The sequence below is a fragment of the Chaetodon trifascialis genome, chromosome 19 (assembly GCF_039877785.1).
Source record: "Chaetodon trifascialis isolate fChaTrf1 chromosome 19, fChaTrf1.hap1, whole genome shotgun sequence".
NCBI classification, from domain to species: domain Eukaryota; kingdom Metazoa; phylum Chordata; class Actinopteri; order Chaetodontiformes; family Chaetodontidae; genus Chaetodon; species Chaetodon trifascialis.
This window is the reverse complement of record NC_092074.1, coordinates 9741361-9761559: the sequence shown is the minus strand read 5'-3', so window position 1 is coordinate 9761559 and position 20199 is coordinate 9741361. Positions and strand designations below refer to the sequence as shown.

Below are 20199 nucleotides of genomic sequence, written 5' to 3'. Positions count from 1 at the left end.
TATTTCCGCAATGTATGAAAATAAGAATGAAAATGTCCCTAGAACATGTCTGTCAGGTCTGTAATTGAAAGCTATTTTAAAAATGTGTTCACGTTGTACTCTTTGTCATTTTAAAAATCTGCATTTGGGTGTCGTGTGAAATGTACCGCTTGAACAGAAAGTTTCCATCAAACTCATCCTTTTGAGCACATTTTGATCAGGCGACACTTTGTGACGTCATTCCATTTCTGAAGACCCAACCCAGCCCAACCGGAAGACAACAGATTTTTTTTATCCATTTGATACGATGCAAATTTGCGACTGTCAACGCTAAATATTGACATCATTTGTGCCTAAAGGCGAACAAATTAATAAAATGCCCTTATTTGATGGGTTGGGAAGTGGAGGAGAGAAGACTGCGATCGTCATTGATTTGGGAGCAGCATTCACAAAGTGAGTGTCAGTTGTTTGCACGTCTTCTTAACGGTTAGCATAACATGCTATCGTAATATTACATATTTGTTTTTCTTAACTCGCCGCCTTTGTCCTGGTACTTTAGGTCAAATACAGGGGCTAAACCCGACAAGCACACGATCCAGAGTTGTACGGACCGGTTGTAAATGTTGTTGCGGTGTTAGCACGTAAGCCACCCAGTCAGTGCTAACTAGACATGCTAGTGTTTAGCTAGCTTTAATGCCAATTTAGGGTTAAGAACAAATCCAATAAGTAAAGAAAAACTGCGACACTGAACGCCATTGGCATCACAGCGAACTGCATTTCCAAATAAAAGTTTCTCAGCACCCTGCATGTTCGTATTTGGGTGCATATGACACAATGAACCAGTTTCAAGCTGAAGCTAGCTAAATTTTCTCAGAATTTTTTAGCTATAAATGCAGATATTGTTAAGCGTTTTATTAAATTAGTGGAAACTGGATTGCTTTAAATGTGATTGGAAAAGGCTAATTAAACAACACATCTAACTTTGATTTCCTCAGACCGGAGCAGGTCATGTCATTTGTCTGTCTTTAGATGAAATTCCGCCCCGTAGTGACTGCTGTTTGACTGACCTAAATAGTTGTATTTAAGCACCTGATGGTCTCAAAGCTGTCTTACACTAAAAGTCTGGCAGTAAAAACTGGCCTGAGGGAAGTCACATGAAGATCAAGACGACTGGTCTCTTTTAAGAACGATGCCTTTGTCTACAGTTACTCTCCTACCTCATCTGACACCGAGCTGCAGTTATTTTATTTATATGCAACTCACTAAAGGGATTTTCAGAAAATGGTCATGTGACCCTTTGAGCTAAATCATTGCTCCTGGAATGAAAACTGTTCCCAACTAAAATCACTTGATTGCGATGTTGGATAATGTTTACATGTTTTACATGTTACACACGCAACAAAGCAGATTACAGATTGCATTATTTTTGCTAGTAATGGTACTGAACAATCAGAAACATAAGTATCTACCGTATATATCCTCTCTGCATGACCTCGAGCAGCTTGGCTGACAGTTTCCTTTTCTTCCAGATGTGGCTTTGCAGGGGAAACGGGGCCCAGGTTCATAATTCCGAGCGAGATCCGGAAACCGGGACAGCAGCAGGTGAGATGAGATGCTGCCGAAGGAGGGTGGTTAGAAATTGCTAATTGTGTGTCTAATACATGTTAATTTGGTATGAAATGTTTCACTTTCAGGCCATCAAGGTGGTTCAGTACAACATCAACACAGAAGAGCTTTATGTCATCCTCAAAGAGTTTATCCATATACTTTACTTCAGGTGAGACATCAGTTATTCAGTGTAAGAAAATGTTTAACATCCTTTTTACACAAAATACTGTAGACCACTATTCACCGAATGACGTAGTCTGGCCCCAGCAAAAGTCTGTCTTCCCGTTTGTGTCAATCAGGCACCTACTGGTGAACCCTCGCGACAGAAGAGTGGTCATCATCGAGTCCATCCTCTGCCCGTCTCACTTCAGGGAGACTCTCACCAAGGTTTTCTTCAAGCAGTTTGAGGTATGAAGACCAAGCGGATCAGTGTTTTATAGCAGCTGCAGAATATGTTTGAAGAATGAGTTGTTTTCTTATTAATTCTGCATATTTCTGAAAATTCATACAAAAGTTTAGCTTTGGGATCATAAAACTGAAAGCCACAATGTGATTTCTGCATCTAAGAGTTAAGTTTGACAAGAGTAGGGACAGTCTGACAGCAGTATACCGGTTTCATGCTGTAGTGTGGTATAAATCTACTGTACTGAGTTCTAACATATTCATTCATGTCTGTCAGAACATAATATTTTATGCAATTATAATAAACCATTTATTCAGCCAAGAACACCATTCCATTTTCATCCATGTAAGGGACATTTTAACTGATGATGATGATAATAATAATAGTGTAATACTGTCATACTGTGAAACTGATATTTTCTGAGATGGTTATTGTAGCATCAAAATCTCACACCCTGGCACTAACACTTCTTTTTAACTTTATTGACAAGCTTAATTAGCATGAGAGTTTTCTTTGATGGTGTTTTCCAGGTGCCCTCTGTGCTGTTTGCCCCAAGTCACCTCATGGCCATCATGACTTTGGGCATCAACTCTGCTCTAGTGATGGACTGTGGCTACACAGAGACGCTGGTCCTGCCTGTATCCTTTTCCTGCCACCCTGCTGTCTTTGACCCCTATAGGAATACTAGAACTATAATATTGGATCTATTTGCTTTCTTACTAAGAATTAAGGGAACCGATTGGTGTCACTTTAATCCCCATTAGTACTGGAGAGAGGTGTTTAGTACATCAGTACATCACAGAGTCAGCTGGGAGTTGGAAGGCACCCTTGTCAGAGATAGGCTAGTTGTTTCCCTGCCATTGCCAGTCTTTGTGCTAAGCTAGTCTAAACAACGTTTATTGATGAAGGTTTTTGTGTGTAAGATGAGTTTGGGATTTATATGTTACTACCTTATCTGTGAAATCAGGTTTATGAGTGCACTCCTATTCTTCCAGCTTGGGAGGCTTTGCCTTTGGGAGGGAAAGCCATCCATAAGTAAGTAGCTGCAAGAGATTCAAGAGGAGTGCGTGACTTTGCATGTTGGTGTACTATAAAAAGAAACGCTTATACTTGATGCTTTGTTTTGTGAAGATTTCCTCCCTTAAACTGCATGTGTCTGTATTTCCTGTAGAGAATTAGACGGTCTTCTTGTGGAACAGTGCACTGTGGACACAGACACCACCACTGGGCAGAGTGTACCAGCCATCATTGGTAATGACAGAAAAATGCCTTACACTGTGTATGTCTTTGTCTTCTTAATGGATGAATTTGTAATCCCGATGTGGCCTTCTGATTTGTTTTACAATGCATAGAGCAGGAAAATATAATGGCTTTGACCCATTATGCATCATTTACTATTCATAAGATCTAGTTTCTGTGTGACAATTTGAGTGAATTCCTCTCTCAATTTTTGAATTATACATATGCACACAGTCTATTTTAGAGCTTCCTCTCCACACTTTTACTTGATGGAGGACTGAGTCATCATGTTCAGCTTTGAGATCTACAGCTGCAGCAGAGTGAGAGAGGCTACACACATATACATCAATAATTAAGACAGACAGCAGGCCGACTCACTTGACTGGACTGTTGAAGGAACTGCATTTCTGCAGCGGGCACGGAAGAGCTGATGTCTCTGTAATCAACCCTTTGCACTGTGCATGATTCAGGGAGGAAAAAGTGTGCCCAAAATATGAAGCCCATCGTTTGTTAAGTTGTTTATATGACGTAAGTGACAAAATACCCCCCCCCCCCAAAAAAAAACAAGTTTCAGCAGTCGTATTCGACTTTCGCTGCACCGTCAGCTCACACAACGCTGATTCAGCCTCATCATAAATCTCCAACTCTGAAGTGAAGTGAAGTGAAGTGAGAGAAATGACTGATTTTGGCGTAAGTGAACCAAAGAAACTTAAGTTCCACTTCATCCGTATGTCTTTTCCCTCTCTTTCTCCAGGGACCATTCCAGAGGAGACTGTGGAGGATATCAAGGGTGGGTTTTTTTGGGGGGGTTTTTTTCATTCCAAATCTTTCACTTGGCTCCCTTGAGGGTAACGGATAAGGCTTATTATTTATTTCCCTTCAAAGGTGGCATACCAAAAGAAAATAACACATAAAAATCCAAAGTTCTGTCAAGACTGTGGCTGCTTAATCTTTATCATCCATACGAACCACCAAAAGGTTATCAACAGGGAATGGATGCAGTTAAAACAGACGTAACACTGTTTTCAGGATATCGAGGCAGCCCATTTAATTTTCAGCTTGGTTACCGTCATTTGTAAGCTGCAGCCCTTCAAGCTGATAGAACAATGCGTTTCTGTTAAGCCTCATTTAATTCATGTCTGCAAGAAAAGCCTGCATGTTGCTCAGAATTATGGCTCCATCGTTCTTTTTTATGATTATAATAATTCACTTGTGTTTCATATTGATACAGATGTGTGATTTCATCGGTTAGTGCTGCAAATTAGCCCGTGTCAGTTATGTAATTAAAACTTACAGTGAGGACTGAAGGGCATTTTATATACTATAAACCTTTAATTCATCATTAACATTGTCTTCAGAGTTTGGATGCATGCGTATTGGTTCTGTTTTCTTTCCTGCAGTCAGAACATGTTTTGTCAGTGACCTCCAGAGAGGCCTTCAGATCCAGGAAGCCAAGTTTAACCTCGATGGTACAGCAGAGGTAAGTGTTGTTTGTATACTTGTGTTTATGCCTTAGGTTTCCTCAGTCTGTGGATCTGTTTGCATTATGTAATGCATTGCTGTGCATTTATTGACACTTCTTCCTTCTTGTAAATGTGTTTTTAGCGTCCAGCCCCTCCTCCTGATGTTGATTACCCTCTGGATGGTGAGAAAATCCTGCACATCAAAGGATCAATCAGGTACTTCACCGAATAATGCGCTTGCCGCGCTGACAGACCAGAGATTAAGTTCTTATTGTTCTGTTTCAGCTGCCTTCCATCTGTTGGACAGTACACGTGTCCTTTAACTTGCTCATTGTCTGCACTGTACTTTTGTATTTTTGTCAAAAAGGTGTCACTCATTAGAGCGTCTGTGTGTTTTTTCAGAGACTCTGTGATGGAGATCCTGTTTGAACAGGACAATGAAGAGAAGAGTGTGGCCTCTCTGATACTTGACGCTCTGGTTAAGGTATGGAGAGGTTATTCTTGGCATGTGTGAGGGCAAGGTGTTGTGATTATGAGCAATTGCTGACTTTATACATTTTGAATGTAAATAACGTGGAAGATCTGAACACGCACAATATGGAAGCTAGATACTCTCAAAATGCCATTTCATGTAGACTTTAAGCACAGGGTCTCATGTCTCTGTCTGCACTGGAAGCCTCTTACACAAATACCACAAAATCCAAAGTCTGACTTGAGTTTTTGATGTTATTACAATTGTTTGACACCTCTAAAAGCATTCATTTACCTCGATTTTTCATCTGTTTTAGCTCATGCATGCTGTGGCAACGTACAAAGTATGATCTTACATGGCCCTCTTCATCTGTTGTGTCTTGGTTGACATCATTTCATTTGGATTTCGCCTCACTAATCTTCCCTTTTGGTGGATATTAGTTCCAATTATCCTGCTGTAAACCTTCAGTATCTTTGGCAGCAGGAATGCAGTAGCGCAGTTTTGTGCTCCATATAGGAGTCGAGCATACAGTTGGACTCAGTGTGGTTGCCACGGCGACGCTCAGCTGTGGTCCGTCCATGTAACTGAGCGCGGTTTTGTTGTTCCATGTGGGGTTCCAGTCAGTCAGCACTCTACAGCCTAATTAATCTCAATAGGAGCAGCAGCAGCAGCAGCAGGCACTACGCAGCCTCAGATTGCAACAGCAATACATTTAAATGTGATCTGTGCAGTACTCTGCCCTTAATATACTGACGCATGATCAGGCCTCCACACACGAGAGAGGGCACTGCAGTAATGCCGCTTCAGCTACCTCCATCGTCACTTTTTGTTTTAGCGTGCACCTGCCCTGAAAAGCACAAAGTGTTGTCCGGTAGTGCAGAGTCGCTGTTTCCTCATCCTCGCTTGTGTCTCCCTGTAGTGCCCCATTGATGCACGTAAGGTGCTCTCCGAGAACCTAGTGGTGATTGGAGGCACGGCCATGCTGCCGGGTTTCCTGCACAGGCTGCTGGCCGAGATACGCCTCCTGGTGGAGAAACCCAAGTACAGCGAGGTGTTGGCCAGCAAGAGCCTGCGCATACACGCTCCACCTGCCAAGCCCAACTGCACCGCCTGGCTCGGAGGTGAGATATGAGATTTTATTTAAGCATTTGTGTTAAGTATTTCTCCAACATCAGCATACTTCAAACGCCCTGTCTGTATTCACGTCTGCTCTACAGGCGCTATCTTCGGGGCGCTGCAGGACATCCTGGGCAGCAGGTCGGTGTCTCGAGACTACTACAACCAGACAGGCCGCATCCCGGACTGGTGCTGCTTGAGCTCCCCTCCTCCTGAATCTCTCTACGAAGCAGGAAAGACCCCTCCTCCGCTCATGAAGAGAGCCTTCTCCACAGAGAAGTAGACTGTACATCATTAAATCTATGTGCTCTCCTTTATTTTACCTGATAGAACAACTGTAACACTAAATGTAACAACGAAAGTGTAACATCTCGTTAATGTGTTAACTACACAAACAGCTCCAGATGTTTACAATGTCTTGTAGTCACACCTTGTTTTTGTATGATCAGGTGAGCTGGTCTCTGACTTTAGCAGACATCAGGATTTTAGGAGGTTACGTTGATATTCTACAGGGCTTACAGTGTCAGAATTTCAAATAGTTCCTGTGCTACATGCCGCCATGTCTCCTGTTTCATTTGAAGTCTCACTGAGCGAGACACCGAACCTGTACGTGCTCTCTCTCTCGCTCTACTTTGTGCTGGATTTTGTTGGCAGTTGATCTGAAAATACAGCAGAAATGTTTCCAACGGTGACCCAGTTGAGCTTTAGTCATTCATTTGTCAACAAAATGACAGAAAATTTGCTAAACTCTGGAGACATTATTCCAGTGTGACATTTTAGTGTGGAAATCTGAATCTAAAACGTGGATTCTGACAGCGATGTCGAAAACAAAAACGTATTTATTGTTTAGAGTTAATGAAGGCCCTGCACACTCACACAGGCGCTCTCGATTCTTCCAGCCAGTTAACAGTTTTTCATGTGAAAGCAGGGTGGAGTCTGTTCAGGTCACCAGACTTCTCATGTACTCCACCACAAAGAGCCAAAGTCATCCCACCCTCACAAGTGTAACCCATGCAACAGGACGGTGAGGGATGTGTCAGTCAGTCATGGTCTGCACTCATCCACGCCGTCCTGAGAAGTGCTCTCGTGTATGTTGACCATAGTTGCTGTTCTTCCACACAATGCCATCCTGCTCTGTAACCTTTAAATTCAACTGTTACAACAAATAAATATTCAGAATTCAATCAGACATGCTTTTTCTGTCCTTTTTATCCGAGAGTGGTGTTTGTTTTTTTAAAAGAAAGAAAAGTTAACAACTCATTTATTTTATAAAGAAAGAGCTAACTAGTTATTTTTGTTCCCCTCATTCCCGTTTCATAAGTCTTGAAACAGTCCGCAGGCATACTTCCAAAACCTCTGAAATAAACAGACTGATTTTTGATGTTGCACCACAGCCCACTGTTACAGATCCTCCAGTAATAACCTGCAAAGACACTAAATTTGTAAAGTTTGAGAACTGTCTAGTTTTCAAACAAGTTGTAGGTAAAATAAGACCATACTGTAACTGTCAGCCCAGCAGAAGCACCTTTTTTTTCCCCGAGTGTTGCCTCAGGTGCTGCTAAAATCAGCTTTTCCCTCTTGAATCTCTGAGCTATAAGTTTTCACAGTATCAGAGTGAAGTATCATGTTTCATCAGGCCTCACCTCATTCTGAATGAGGTGAGGCCTCCTATATGTAGGAGGAAACACTGGAATGATTTCCAGCATCCCTCTGGCTGTAAATACAGTTAACACAAAGAAATGCTTACATCTCACTTCTAAACCAACGGAGCACCGTGTTCATATATCAGCTTTACCGGAGTTTACCTGGAAAATCAGTGCAGTAAGTTGCAGCCATCAGAACACAATCTGCATCAATCGGCTGGTGATTTGGCACTCCAGGCCTTTATATTTGTGTTTATTATGTTGATATCCACACTGTAGCTCACTCCCGAGTTCAGTGTAGTCAAGAAACTTCGGACGCACTGTTAATGTGTGTGTACGTGTGTCCCAGAATGGAGTCGCATCTGTTTGGCCTTCTGGGTCACATTCACCACTCAGCGCTGGTCTGTCTGGCTGCTGTGGGCTTGGGAACCAGTAGCGTTACCCACAATGCACCTGCAGATCAAGACTGGCAAAAAAAAAGTGTGGGAAATCAGATGGAGTTTGGATTCTGATCACAGGCTTAAAATAGGCACGAATGTTGAGCGGAGGAGAAGAGAAGACAGCAGCGATGGAGCTGGAGATGGATGTTTGGAGGTGTGTGTCTGTTTGGCTCTTCTGCAGTGGCAGCAGTACAGCCCAGCATCCCCACAAGACCATTTATATCCGTGCTGGAGCAATTGATTGGATTTTGGTGATTTGTAGGTGAATAATTGTGGTTTACAGGCTGAAATCTGGCAACCTTTCAATTTTATTGGTTCCCATTTAATGTAGGGTCAAGAAAAAGACATCGATTGAGCTTCTTTCAACCCCAGAGGGATCCTGGAGAGGAAATAAGAGTCTGTATTTTAGACTGTGAAGCAGAAGGAGTGCAGACCTCCTACCTGTGGATGCAAGCCAATGTTTGCACTCACATGATCCTTTTCTGACCGTATAACTGAAGACAGCCACAGCCTCGCCCACATCCGAGGACATAAGCTGTAGATCATCCCACCTGCTGCCTCTGCTCGAGCTGAGGAAAGCCCCATCCTCTCTCGATGGGGGCTGGGACTGGAGCATCAGTGTGGTTCCCAGAGACAGGAAGCAGCAGCTGTCTGTCTGACTGTCTGACCTCTGGCTATCAGACTGGGACTCTGAGCAGGAAGGGGAAACCCCCCGGAAGGTGGGTGAGCCCTGCCTAGAAGGAGTGCTGGCCCAAAGTGTTCACTTTTACAGATGAAATACTGACATTAAATAGCTGCTAACCCCACACTGATCTGTATTCGGCACTGGACTGAGAGATTGTTTTGATAGATTTTTGGTGTTGAAACTCTTCTACAAGTCTCTGAGAACAATGTTTTTGTCTTGTGTTTTACCACTGCTGAAGCGTTCAATTAATGCAGTGATGTCCTGTTCAAGGTGATGTGAACATGACTTTCCCTACATGAGCACAAGCACAGCCTGCAAGGAGTGAGAGGAAAGGCATCATCCATCTCAGTTATCTCCTCCACTGGGGCTGATTTTCAACACACACCAGCCCAATTACCCCATAAATCACAGTGGCTGTGAGAGTACATCTGAGCCCTCCTAATAAATGTAGGGGCACCTCGGTGCTTGTCATTCACGCCCTGCAGAATGAGCGAACAAGAATCATGGTCTGTCCCACTGCACCTGGAAATCATTTTGGGAAGTAAACATAATCAAGAATCAGCATTAGCTGTAAGTCGCAGCAACTACAAAACACAAGAAGCCAGATATTGTGTAATAGAGGGCTAAATTTATACAGCAGTTGTTTATAACACTCATACCAGACATACACTGATGATAACAGATACACTATCTGTAGTAAACACATGATAGTGTATAACATGCCAAAATCTGGAATGAAGGAGGATACCTCTGAGACATTCTGCTCATTCCTGCAGTGTCGGTGTTGATAACCTCAGATCTGCCTCGTTTGTGCTAAGGCTGTATAGGCAACACTCGGGGCCCAAGTACATCAACAATGCAGAGGAGCCAGACTGCTTAGACCAGGACCCACATCCAGAAGTGGACCCTGAGTGGCTGTGTGATGGCAGTAAGCGCAAGGATACAGGGAGCTCCTCACACACAGTATCGCACCATATTCCATGATCATAATCAGGTTGGGACAAAAGAATGAGGAGACCTGAAGACACCATATCAGTGTTTTTAGCTTCTTAGCAACAAAGCAAGAATGCTGAAAGTTTTTTTAAGGCATGCTGTATGGTTTTAGACTTTGTTTTGTCACTCCTCTGGGCAGCCATTGGTTTTTATTAATTTCTGTAAACACACTGCTACCCCGTGAAATCCATGTATCTGTAATTTTCAGCCCACAAAGAAACACAAGTTTTTCCTGTCATTTGAAAAATTCAAATCACCTAAATTAGAGACACAGTATGTCAATCAATTGCAAAGTCCAGTAAATATTTCACTGTTATGAAACTTTAAGAAATAATAATGCAGACCTCCTTCACTGTAGAGGTTGTGCAACTTTCCAGAGTTTGCTAATAGATTTTCATGTTATGTTCAAAATGGATGGAAGCCAGTTGGTGCCTGCTGGTATAAAACAGTGAAATTCCTAAAACACAGGAGCGTGGTTTGCAAAGTATTTGATGTGTGGCTCTTGAATAAATACCTCATTCATGTAGCATCATATCCTAGAACACTTCAGGGCTTTATAACACTTCAGTGTTACAAATGTATAGACTCACAAGTCAAAACAGTTTTATCTGAGCAGATATTAATTCATAGTGTTTGCTTTGGCTTTCATTAATCATGACTAAGGTAGATTGTGTTGCAGTGCCTCCAATCAGAGGGTGTTAGTATACGGGTGGGGGGGGGGGGGGGGGGGGGGGGGGGGGGGGGTTATTGCCTTATGCTAAAAGTTTAGCCGTGTGTGCAGTGGTCCTTCAACCTAGCGTACCATGTTTACAGGTGTGCCTGAAGCTAGTGAGACTAGCCTTGTGTGTAGTGGTTCTTCAACTTGCGTGCTGTGATCAAATTGCGTGCCTTAAGCTTGAAGGGAATGTAGCACCCCCCCCCCCCCCCCCCCCCCCCCCCCCCCCCCCCCCCGTGACCTTCATCTTACCTGGCTGTAGCTCTCCACTCCTTTTATGATTGTTAAAGCGTTACTAATAAAGATTGTCCTTTTTGTACGCCGCCCTCCTCTGTGTGTGTGTGTGTGTGTGTGTGTGTGTGTGTGTGTGTGTGTGTTCAAGGACTCTGACATTTCTGGCATTTGTTGCTAAAGGCAAAAGCAACATTTATTACACATTCATCACTGTCTATTTATATTTAATGCATAAGCCAATATGATTGATTCCTGGAAAGGAAGAAATGAAAGCGGCACGCGCGCGCGTGTGTGAAGGAGAGAAAAAGGGACAGGACTGTGTTAATGTCATGGAACCGTTTCCTATTGATCATCAGCTGCATGTGCATATTCTAAGGGTTTGGCGCGCGCTCTCCATCCCAGCTCGCGCACAGCGGGACGGCGCGCCAATCAAAACCCCGGCCACATCACGCGCCGCTATTTAGACGAGTTGTTCCTGATCGACTGGAGACGAGGAGGGGTAACTCGTCTGTGGCAACATGCAAAGTTTTATTGCAGTCTCGCACCTCTTATTGACTCTTCTGCTGCAAGTCTTACCTGCGCAGGTAATTCAACATATTTCCAAACTTTTTGAAAAGTTTGCTCCCAGCAAGCCTCGTTTCTTTATTGTTAAGATGGCCAATTGTGCAGTTTAATACGTTTCAGGTGTTTTGGAAATGGTTTGTGTCATTTATTAGTGATATATTTAAATTAGTATTATCAAAGTGACATTTATTTTGAAATCAGTGTTGTTGAAGACAGCATTAAGGTTTTCCTTTGAAGTGAAGGCTGTCTTTTCTCTTTGCATGAAGCAGTGCATTTAAAAGAAGACACATCTGAATGTCAGACTGTGACAGGACACATCTGCTCCACACTCCAGCCTTTTTAAGCACTATCTGTATTTTGACTGGTTGTGCCCCACCATGAAGATACCATCTGCGTTGGAAACACTGTGTTTACAGTCATGTGTGCAGATATCGCCTCATCCATCCAGCCAGCATCAGATGCAGCTGCTGCATGTTACTGATTCAGGTTCAGATAAGAGGATACATACTGAAACCTCAGCCTGGAGCTCAGCTAGAGGTGCATCAGTTATTTGGAGACCATTGGCTGACTGACACGACACAGCAGTTGAGGTCTGGAGACATGTCCATGTCCTGGCTGTGATGAGGCTGTAATCCTCAACATCTCTCTCAGGCTCCCTTTTGGGTAAGAGCGTCTGACCTCAGGCAAGACAGATGCAGTCAGCACCACCCTGCGGGGAGCAGGCTGCACAGTGAATATGCATTGCAGTTTATGAGGGGAGATTATGGGATTGAGTAGCAAGCAAAAATCTATAAAGGTGGTTCCCATATGGACTGTGGAATAACACAAAATGTTTTTAATGCGCCCTGTGGTCCAGAAAGCTTCTCACAGGAAGAATGATGTGAAACGAGTTTGGCAACTTTAAAGTCACCTCAAAATATTGTGAAATGCATTTTTCTTATTGCCCAGAGAGATTGTCCAAGCATTTCATCCTTCCACATAGTACTTTTGTTTTTTACAGATGTTTGACACAGCAGCCGATCATGAATGGAAAAGTTACTGCTCGTACTACACAGAATAGTGCCAAGAACGGAGGGCAGAGTTCAGATGCAACTGGTTAGAAATCTTTTAAAGCAATAAACCGATCCATGGTTTGTAATATGGCATGAATATGCATGTAAGAGATTTTTAGACAATGACAGCCTGACAGGATCTTGTTAGCCTGGACTCTAACTCTAAAAATACCTTTAAATGAATTCACAGAATACATCATAAATTCTTTGTGAATAGTAATTTTGTAGATCATATTATGCCCAAGGTGCATAAGCTCTGACTGCATCCTGAGGACATTTAAAAGAACTGTTATATAATTGTATGGTCCCAATTATATAATTGGTAGATCTGGTGCTGGCATGAAAGGCTAAAAGGCTGGGAATATAAGTAAGTAGAGACAGTGTCTCTGCAGTGAATAGCAACATGTGTATTTTTCTCCTCTGGTACAGTGAGGACCATCCTAAAGATTCATATGTAGTGCAGTGGTGAGTCCATGAGTCTGCACTTGTTAGAAAGCCTAATGCAGCATGGTCTTAAGAATTACATTCATGTTAATCACATCACCATAGTCCAATAGAGAGAAATGAGCTTTGCACTGATTTCTCCCTGGCCTCAAATAGAGAGAATTGTCATAAAATGGACAAAATATTTTCCAATAGATTATCAATATGCACATTAAAAGCCAACTTATTATCGTGCCGTATTTGCAGGAAATGACTGTCAGGATAGTGGCACCAGCTGCCTCAGAGTGAAAGAAAGTATCGATAACAGGGAAAATCTATTTCCTATTGGTTGTTCTTGTTTCCATAAATTTGTCCAAAACACACGTTTGCACATCTCAACAAATTTGGAGACGAGACCAAACCTGGAACCAAACAAAGGCTTTGATTTACTAGACTCTCGTCGGGCCAGATGAGCTTTCAGTGGTTTTTAGTGCAGTAAAAGAACAAGCTCGGCTGTTTTATTTGTCAGGCTCTGAACCAGAACATAGGCGTGACATTTAAAAATCATATTGAGAGAAATAGAAAGGCAAAAAGGGGAGAGAGAGAGAGAGAGAGAGAGAGAGAGAGAGAGAGAGAGAGAGAGAGAGAATGACACGTGAAATCGTTTTTTGTTCAGTATGATAATAACCATTGCACATTTGCTTGGAAGTTTTGTTTAAGTTACAAAATTAAAGGGGGAAAGAGAATAATGAGAGAGGAACGAGAGAAGAAGCACACAATTTTCCACGTTTGACACTTTTCCATGTTTTTCTTTGTTAACAAAGCAACAGTTTTAGATACAGTATGTGATTATGTCCAAGCCACTTCACCATCACACCGTGTTGTTCATGAAGGTCTGCATGTTTTATGCTACAGCTGTTTTAATGCATCTGGTTGTCTTGTTGGGTGACGCCATGCAGACTCTTTGGATTTGGCACAAACTCACAAATCCCACAATAAAGCCCACTGTAGTCCGATGAAGCATTCCCTGCCTGTGACATTTAGAAGACAGCGTTCCCATCGATGTTCGCTGAGTGAGAGGAAAGCAGCAGAGAGGTGAGGAGTCAGAAAGAGATTGTTGATATTCAAAAGAAGAAGAGAGCCAAGATCAACTTTGCAACTTTGTGTTTCAGTTCAATTTGCCGTTCAGAAATCAGGGACACTGCCATTGTGAGTTTGGAGGCTGGGTTGTGAGAACTTAACAAAACTCATGCTGTGTCACGATACTTTTCAGTACTGCCTTTGTTTTAACTGTGTTTATTGTGTGTAAAACTCCCATGAGTAAAGCAAGCAGCTACTCTTTGCTGTTATTCTTTGCATACTTTGAAGGGTTTTCGTTCCTTGTGATAATAAACCTAATAGTGTTACGGCAAGTTGAGAAATCTAGTGCCTTTTTGTTGTTGGCTGGCTCATTTTACTGCTTTTTTGCTGATTTGCAAACAGCAGCACAGTGGTACACTCATGAAACCATGCAGCGTGTTTTGACAGGATCATTGTCTGTGCATTGCATTCTCTCTGCCACAAGAGGGCGCTCTGCACATGCTCAGTGAACCCACTGTTGTTATACATTGTCTTGAGGTTCTCTATCTTTAAAACCATGTTTGGATGATTATATTTATGCTTTTATCAAATGAAACCAAAGGGTTGATCTCTGTATTTTTTAATGTGTTTTACAGATTTCACACCTTCCAGAAGAGGGTCATTCAAAAGGTAAGGGCTGTGCTCCTTATCATAGGCATTCCCAACTCTTGCAAATAATTCAAAGACTGAAGATTCAACTTTGCTTGTAGTAATGGCGTTCCAGGAGGTGTGGGCAAAGAGCATGTGTCGGCCCATGGAGCAGCTGGTGGATGTGGAGCAGGAGTACCCTGGAGAAGTGGAGTACATCTACATGCCTGCTTGTGTCCCACTTTGGCGATGCTCTGGTTGCTGTGGGGATGAGAACCTGGAGTGTCAGCCTACCCTTGAACGCAACATCACTCTGCAGGTCTAGCGAGATCTCTGATCAGAAAAGATTGATCAGACATACCGAAAGGGAGGTGTGAAAAATGCGCTTTCTGATTACTTTAAATGTCTGGCCCTATATTCAGGTTTAGTTTTCCCTTTCCTTTGTTTCTCAGGTGATGAGGATTCATCCCATGACATCTATGCACCATGTGGAACTCACATTTGTGGAGCATCGGAGATGTGAATGCAGGTACACTGCCAGTTCATTCAAGCAGACGCTGAATGTAAATTGAGACAGCTAACTGCCAGTTGTTTGTGTTTTTGTTCCCTATTTTAGAGCCCGTCAGAAACTCCTAAATAATAAAAGGTCAGTGGATGAACATTTTATCTGTCAGATATGAACACGTCAATATCTTTATTGCACTTTGCTCATCCTCCACAGCAGCAGCGAGTCCATCAAGAGCAGACCTCGGAGGAGGAAACACAAGAAGACAGCAAACGGCTGTGGCAAGTAAGAGATGGATTGTCCCCCTGTGGCACACACACACACACACACACACACACACACACACACACACACACACACACACACACACACACACACACACTGTTGGACATTTACAGCTACATTTGTCATGTTTCCTCCTCACTGTCAGACTACCAAGGACAGATGAGATGAAACAACAACACCGTATATTGTCTGATGTGTTGTTCATCTCTCTGGCAGGCCTGTAATCCACCAGCCACAGAGCGTTTGTAACACAGTAATCCAAGGCTGCTGATAGTTCCAACAAAGGAGTGCCGGTGTAAAGGTTTAGTCTGATAATAACCGCGTATATCAAAGAACACTCCAAAATCAGAAAAGAAAGGAAAGGGATCAGGAAGAAGTCACATCCAAGACACTACACACAATTTTATCCAAATTGAAACTAGTCAATATGCATCTGACTCAATCCTGCTGCACCGCACCAGAGATACAGCAGAGCTCAACTCTGGCTTTAAAATTGAATGTGACTGGTTGAAGAGTTTTTGTGTGCAGGGAGTTTGGTATTTTGTTTGTCTGTGGGCTTGACTCTTTTCACACAAAGGTCAAAAGGGCAGCGTGTGCCACAGGTAATCTCTCTGTGCCTCGTTCTCTTTTGTTTGACAAGGAAAACTGGCTCGCGACCAATTCTGAATTAGTGTACAATGAAGGCGTTGCCATAAAGAATGAGATGCCCAAAATAAATAATGAGCACTGAAAAGGCTACAATATGAGGTTTAAAAGTTTAAAGCTGCAACTGGATTTGTGGAGCGTTATGAAGGGGCTCTGTTCAAAGGATTTCACACATGAAGATCAGCTTGCTTGTCAGCATTAAGCATTAGTCAGCCTGTTAAAATAGCCGTGTAATGTCTTCTGTCTGTGGCTTTAGAGAGTTTTCTAAGGTCTGTGGAAATAACTCTGATGATGTCATTAGGGTTGTCTCTGTTTGACCTGTCACAGAAAGTCTGGGGACCCCCAGATGTGGCCATTAACCAGCTGATATAGGAATAGCAGGATCCAGGGCTCGCTGGATAGGTTCACATTTTTTCAAGTATATCCCAAAACAGCACTCACTGAAACGTTTGCAGCTCTGTAATCATGTCTCCTGGCCACACTGGCCCTGAAATCATCCCTTCTTACAGCGATTCCAATGTATGCAGTGTGGGACAAAATCCACAATCCTCCTTTTGTGCAAATTTGCATTCTAAAGATAGCTGAATCTAATATAAGACTGAGAAATGCAAATGTAGCATGAGCTGTCCGAGTTAAGTCAGTTGGGGATCTTGGGTAATTGTCTTTTTAGTACAAAGAGGAAACTCTTTGTGTCACTATCTCTCCACCTCACCTCAGTAAGGAAAGACTGTCACACTGAAAAGAAGAAGTTCAGGCCTCCATCCCACAATTTCATCAATCATTAACAATGACAGGGAAAGAACAAATAAAAAAAAAGCCAAGCAAATGTATCCTGTAGTATTTGATTTGTCATTGAAGCACAGAAACTCGTGGGGAACAAGGAACAACTGTCACCATCTCCCCTGATAAGATATAGAGTGAGGGGATTTGTTATCCAGCAGCCTTGAAAGAGTTAGAGAGAAATAAGATCACTGTGGGGTAAGGCTGTGTTTGAATCGTTTTATCAACAGTGTAGGAACCTGTGTGGCCATGTTGTTGTGGCTGTTGTCTGCTCAAACAAACATGACTTGTCTTGGCTCCTATTCCTTTGTAAACCATAGCTTAGGACCCCCCACCTCATCTTCAGTGGTCAAGAGACCACACAGTTGCAGAGTTTTAATGTCTTCCTGCACGTTCAGGGGCTCCAAATTGTATGGTGAACATAAACTGAGCTGGAGTAAAACTTCCTACATAAAACCCAGGGGAATAAACATTCCCTTTGATGGTTTCATGACAACTTAATTCTTGTGGAAACCTCAAAGGAAATGTTTAGGATTTTACTTTGGTTGTTCTGAAGGATATTTTGCCTCTTCACTCTGCAATGTCACTTCACAGAGGCTCAGTCTGAAGGGACCTGTGACCCCATGGGCCCATGCACCCTGTAGGCCTGTTCTGTAATCCATCCAAGCACATGTCAAGACTATCATTTGGGGGGTGATTTATGCTCCTGAGATCATATTCACACCAAAATCATCCACATAAAGATAAAAGCCAGTGAGTTTCACGGTCAAGGTCACTGGAATATCACAAAACACATTTTTGGCCACAACTCAAGAATTTATACGTTAATTATGACTACATTTCACACAAATGTCTCAGGATAAAATTATGTAGTGACGACGATCCAAAAGGTCAAAGGTCGACTTCACTGTGACATCATAAGGTTCTGCAGCAACATTTTTCAGGCTATGTGAGTCCGATACTGAATTGGTGAAACTAATCTTGGGTGTCTACCTTGAAACTGTACAGATCCTCTGTGCTGCTGGGTTGAAGATGTGTGTGAAGCGTCCATGTTTTACAGTTTGTAACTTCTGTGCAGCAACATTCATATTTGAATCGCTGTAGTCACCACAAGTTCATTGGTTCTGCTGATATTGAACTTCAGATGATTGTCTTTCTGTCACTCCTCTGTAAAAATAGCCTTTAAGTGAAGACAGCATATTGCAATGCCAGTATAATGATAACCTTCTATTCACCTAAAAATACACTACTACCTTTCATTAAATTCCTTCAAAGCCTTCACTACATTTACTATATGAGTATGGACAGACATGGATGTAAACTGCAGCTTGACTGGTTGGAGGAGGCAAACAGCCATGAGGTGGTAGTTCTAGTTTTTCTGTGGTGTACGCTCATAGTGTTATGTAAGTGCCATAAAATGTGAAACAAGTTCTTGTTATTTTTTCTCTATTGATTTGATCTCACGCAATGTTGCATTAGAACAAACCACGTAGAATTGTCCCTCAGCGTGATGTCATACTTTACGTAAATAACCACATTCAGTGATCAGTTCTTCAAATTTGGTGTCTAAATCTGGTTTGAATACTGTGAGATAGGATCTTGAATAGACAGAGTTCTACTGATAGAGGGGCAAACCAACCATGAGACCAGCAAAATGGAACAGTAGCTCATGAATAATGTATAAACAATATGTAATAATTAACAGTGAATGCACTGCTGCCTCAGAGATGGGTGTAAGATTAGAAATGACATTGGGTGAGGTCAAGCACTGACAAAAGCAGACAGCTTTTGGTGACAAAATGAACACAGATGTATTTCATAGACATCCTGTAGTATAATTTGAATTTCTTTAATTGTTTATATTTGTCTTTTCAGGTGCCAGTTCCCTCAAAACAAGATAAATCTTCACTGACTCACACGTCTGCCCAAGACTTTGGAGAGGCAAACAACAGCACATCTGGGACTGATCATATCTGACTATTCGTCTCCTCTCCATATATCTTTCCTCCCCCAGTTCATCCATCAAACACCACCTTGTCTGTGACGTTCTTTTCTTTTTGATTCATTATTGGAGCAAGCAATGATATGATCTGATATTTTTTTTAATGGACCAAAGTCAACATCAATTTTGATTTAAAAAGAAATCTATTTGATTTTGTGTGAGGTTTTTCAAATAGACATCAGATTCCACAGATTCAGAAAAGGTACAGAGCTAATGGGTGGAATGCTGCCATGGCAAAGGATTAAGGCCTCCATCCATCTTGAGGTGTTGACTGGTTAACTGTCAGATCAATGGCAACATTCACAGAGAAGCCAGAGACTTTCTCCATGACTTCATCATTATTATGATTTTTACGGATTGACCAATCCCTTGCTGGTAATCTATGTGACTTTCTAAAAAAGTGGTCTTTACTCGGCATTGGAACACGATAAGTTCATGAAATAAAATCCACTCCAACTACAAGGAACTTCTGTGTTATCTACATTTGCACTGGTAGACCATTAGGATGTAAAACATGTGAGGACACTGTGAGCTCTTTATCGTGCAAGACTGTGTAGTAAGCGCATTGTTAACAAAGCACAAAGGGTTACTGTTATCCACTGATTTGTATTGCATTCACAGCCTTTCAGAGACATGTGAGATGATAGAGTTCTAGTTCAATTCAGCAGTGAAGATCCCTTTAGTATTTCTCTTAACTAGTATGACTTAATCACAGCCAGAACCCTGTTCTGGTTTTGTTTTATAGACTTCAAATGAGTGCCATCAGGTTTTCTAAATACTGTAACTGTACTATTTTGATGAAAGCATTCTTTTGCTGTAGCTGTGTTATAAGCAATTTAATGCGGTTGACTTCTCTCCCAAGGCATGTATGCACACTACCACAAACCTTTCCCACCTCAACCATCATTTTTGTTATTGCAGGTATGGAAAAGAGCAGTACAAGTAAAAGTATAAGAGCAGCATGTCTGCACGTGAGGACGCTATGTTCTGAGAGGCAGTGCTGTGTTTAATTCCTCAAACGTGCTACAAAGAAGAGTTGCCCTGCTTAGGTTAGCTGTAGGCCAACCAGGCTGTTATGTAATACACAAGAACATTACGCTCGAAACCTCGCGTCACTGGGTTCCCCGACAGTACATTCAAGATGCCTGCACTGTACCGCACTCCTCCCAGCTGCATGGTGAACACAATGTCCTTAACTTGCCACACATTTGGCTGAGGTCACGTTTTTCAGCTGCTGGTTGGGACG

At 42.3% G+C, this 20199-nt stretch overlaps 2 protein-coding genes across 3 annotated transcripts; both read left to right on the top strand.

Moving 5' to 3' along the window:
* Window positions 1–215: 215 nt before the first annotated feature.
* Window positions 216–7469, top strand: actr10 (actin related protein 10). The gene is made up of 13 exons (XM_070987721.1): window positions 216–432; window positions 1509–1581; window positions 1674–1756; window positions 1887–1995; window positions 2521–2628; window positions 2958–3025; window positions 3162–3241; window positions 3984–4019; window positions 4630–4709; window positions 4835–4908; window positions 5095–5176; window positions 6084–6285; window positions 6382–7469. Exons 1-13 carry the CDS (start codon window positions 356–358, stop codon window positions 6561–6563), a joined length of 1254 nt encoding a protein of 417 aa, XP_070843822.1. The 5' UTR covers window positions 216–355; the 3' UTR covers window positions 6564–7469.
* A 3983-nt stretch (window positions 7470–11452) lies between these two features.
* LOC139347789 (vascular endothelial growth factor A-like) lies at window positions 11453–19415 on the top strand. Of its 2 annotated transcripts, none has more exons than XM_070987582.1 (7): window positions 11453–11574; window positions 14745–14778; window positions 14859–15055; window positions 15189–15265; window positions 15353–15382; window positions 15458–15526; window positions 18827–19415. In XM_070987582.1, exons 1-7 carry the CDS (start codon window positions 11509–11511, stop codon window positions 18861–18863), a joined length of 510 nt encoding a protein of 169 aa, XP_070843683.1. In that variant the 5' UTR covers window positions 11453–11508; the 3' UTR covers window positions 18864–19415. The 2 variants fall into 2 exon arrangements, with proteins under 2 accessions (XP_070843683.1, XP_070843684.1); XM_070987583.1 differs by having other exon boundaries at window positions 11459–11574; window positions 15461–15526; window positions 18827–19006.
* The last annotated feature ends 784 nt before the right edge of the window (window positions 19416–20199 follow it).

Coding starts and splice junctions, on each gene's coding strand:
- actr10 (XM_070987721.1), top strand. CDS start 356: ATGCCCTTATTTGATGGGTTGGGAAGTGGAGGAGAGAAGACTGCGATC. Junction 1,757..1,886: donor ATCCATATACTTTACTTCAG/GTGAGACATCAG, acceptor TGTGTCAATCAG/GCACCTACTGGTGAACCCTC. Junction 4,710..4,834: donor ACCTCGATGGTACAGCAGAG/GTAAGTGTTGTT, acceptor ATGTGTTTTTAG/CGTCCAGCCCCTCCTCCTGA.
- LOC139347789 (XM_070987582.1), top strand. CDS start 11,509: ATGCAAAGTTTTATTGCAGTCTCGCACCTCTTATTGACTCTTCTGCTG. Junction 15,266..15,352: donor CATCGGAGATGTGAATGCAG/GTACACTGCCAG, acceptor TCCCTATTTTAG/AGCCCGTCAGAAACTCCTAA. Junction 15,527..18,826: donor ACAGCAAACGGCTGTGGCAA/GTAAGAGATGGA, acceptor TTGTCTTTTCAG/GTGCCAGTTCCCTCAAAACA.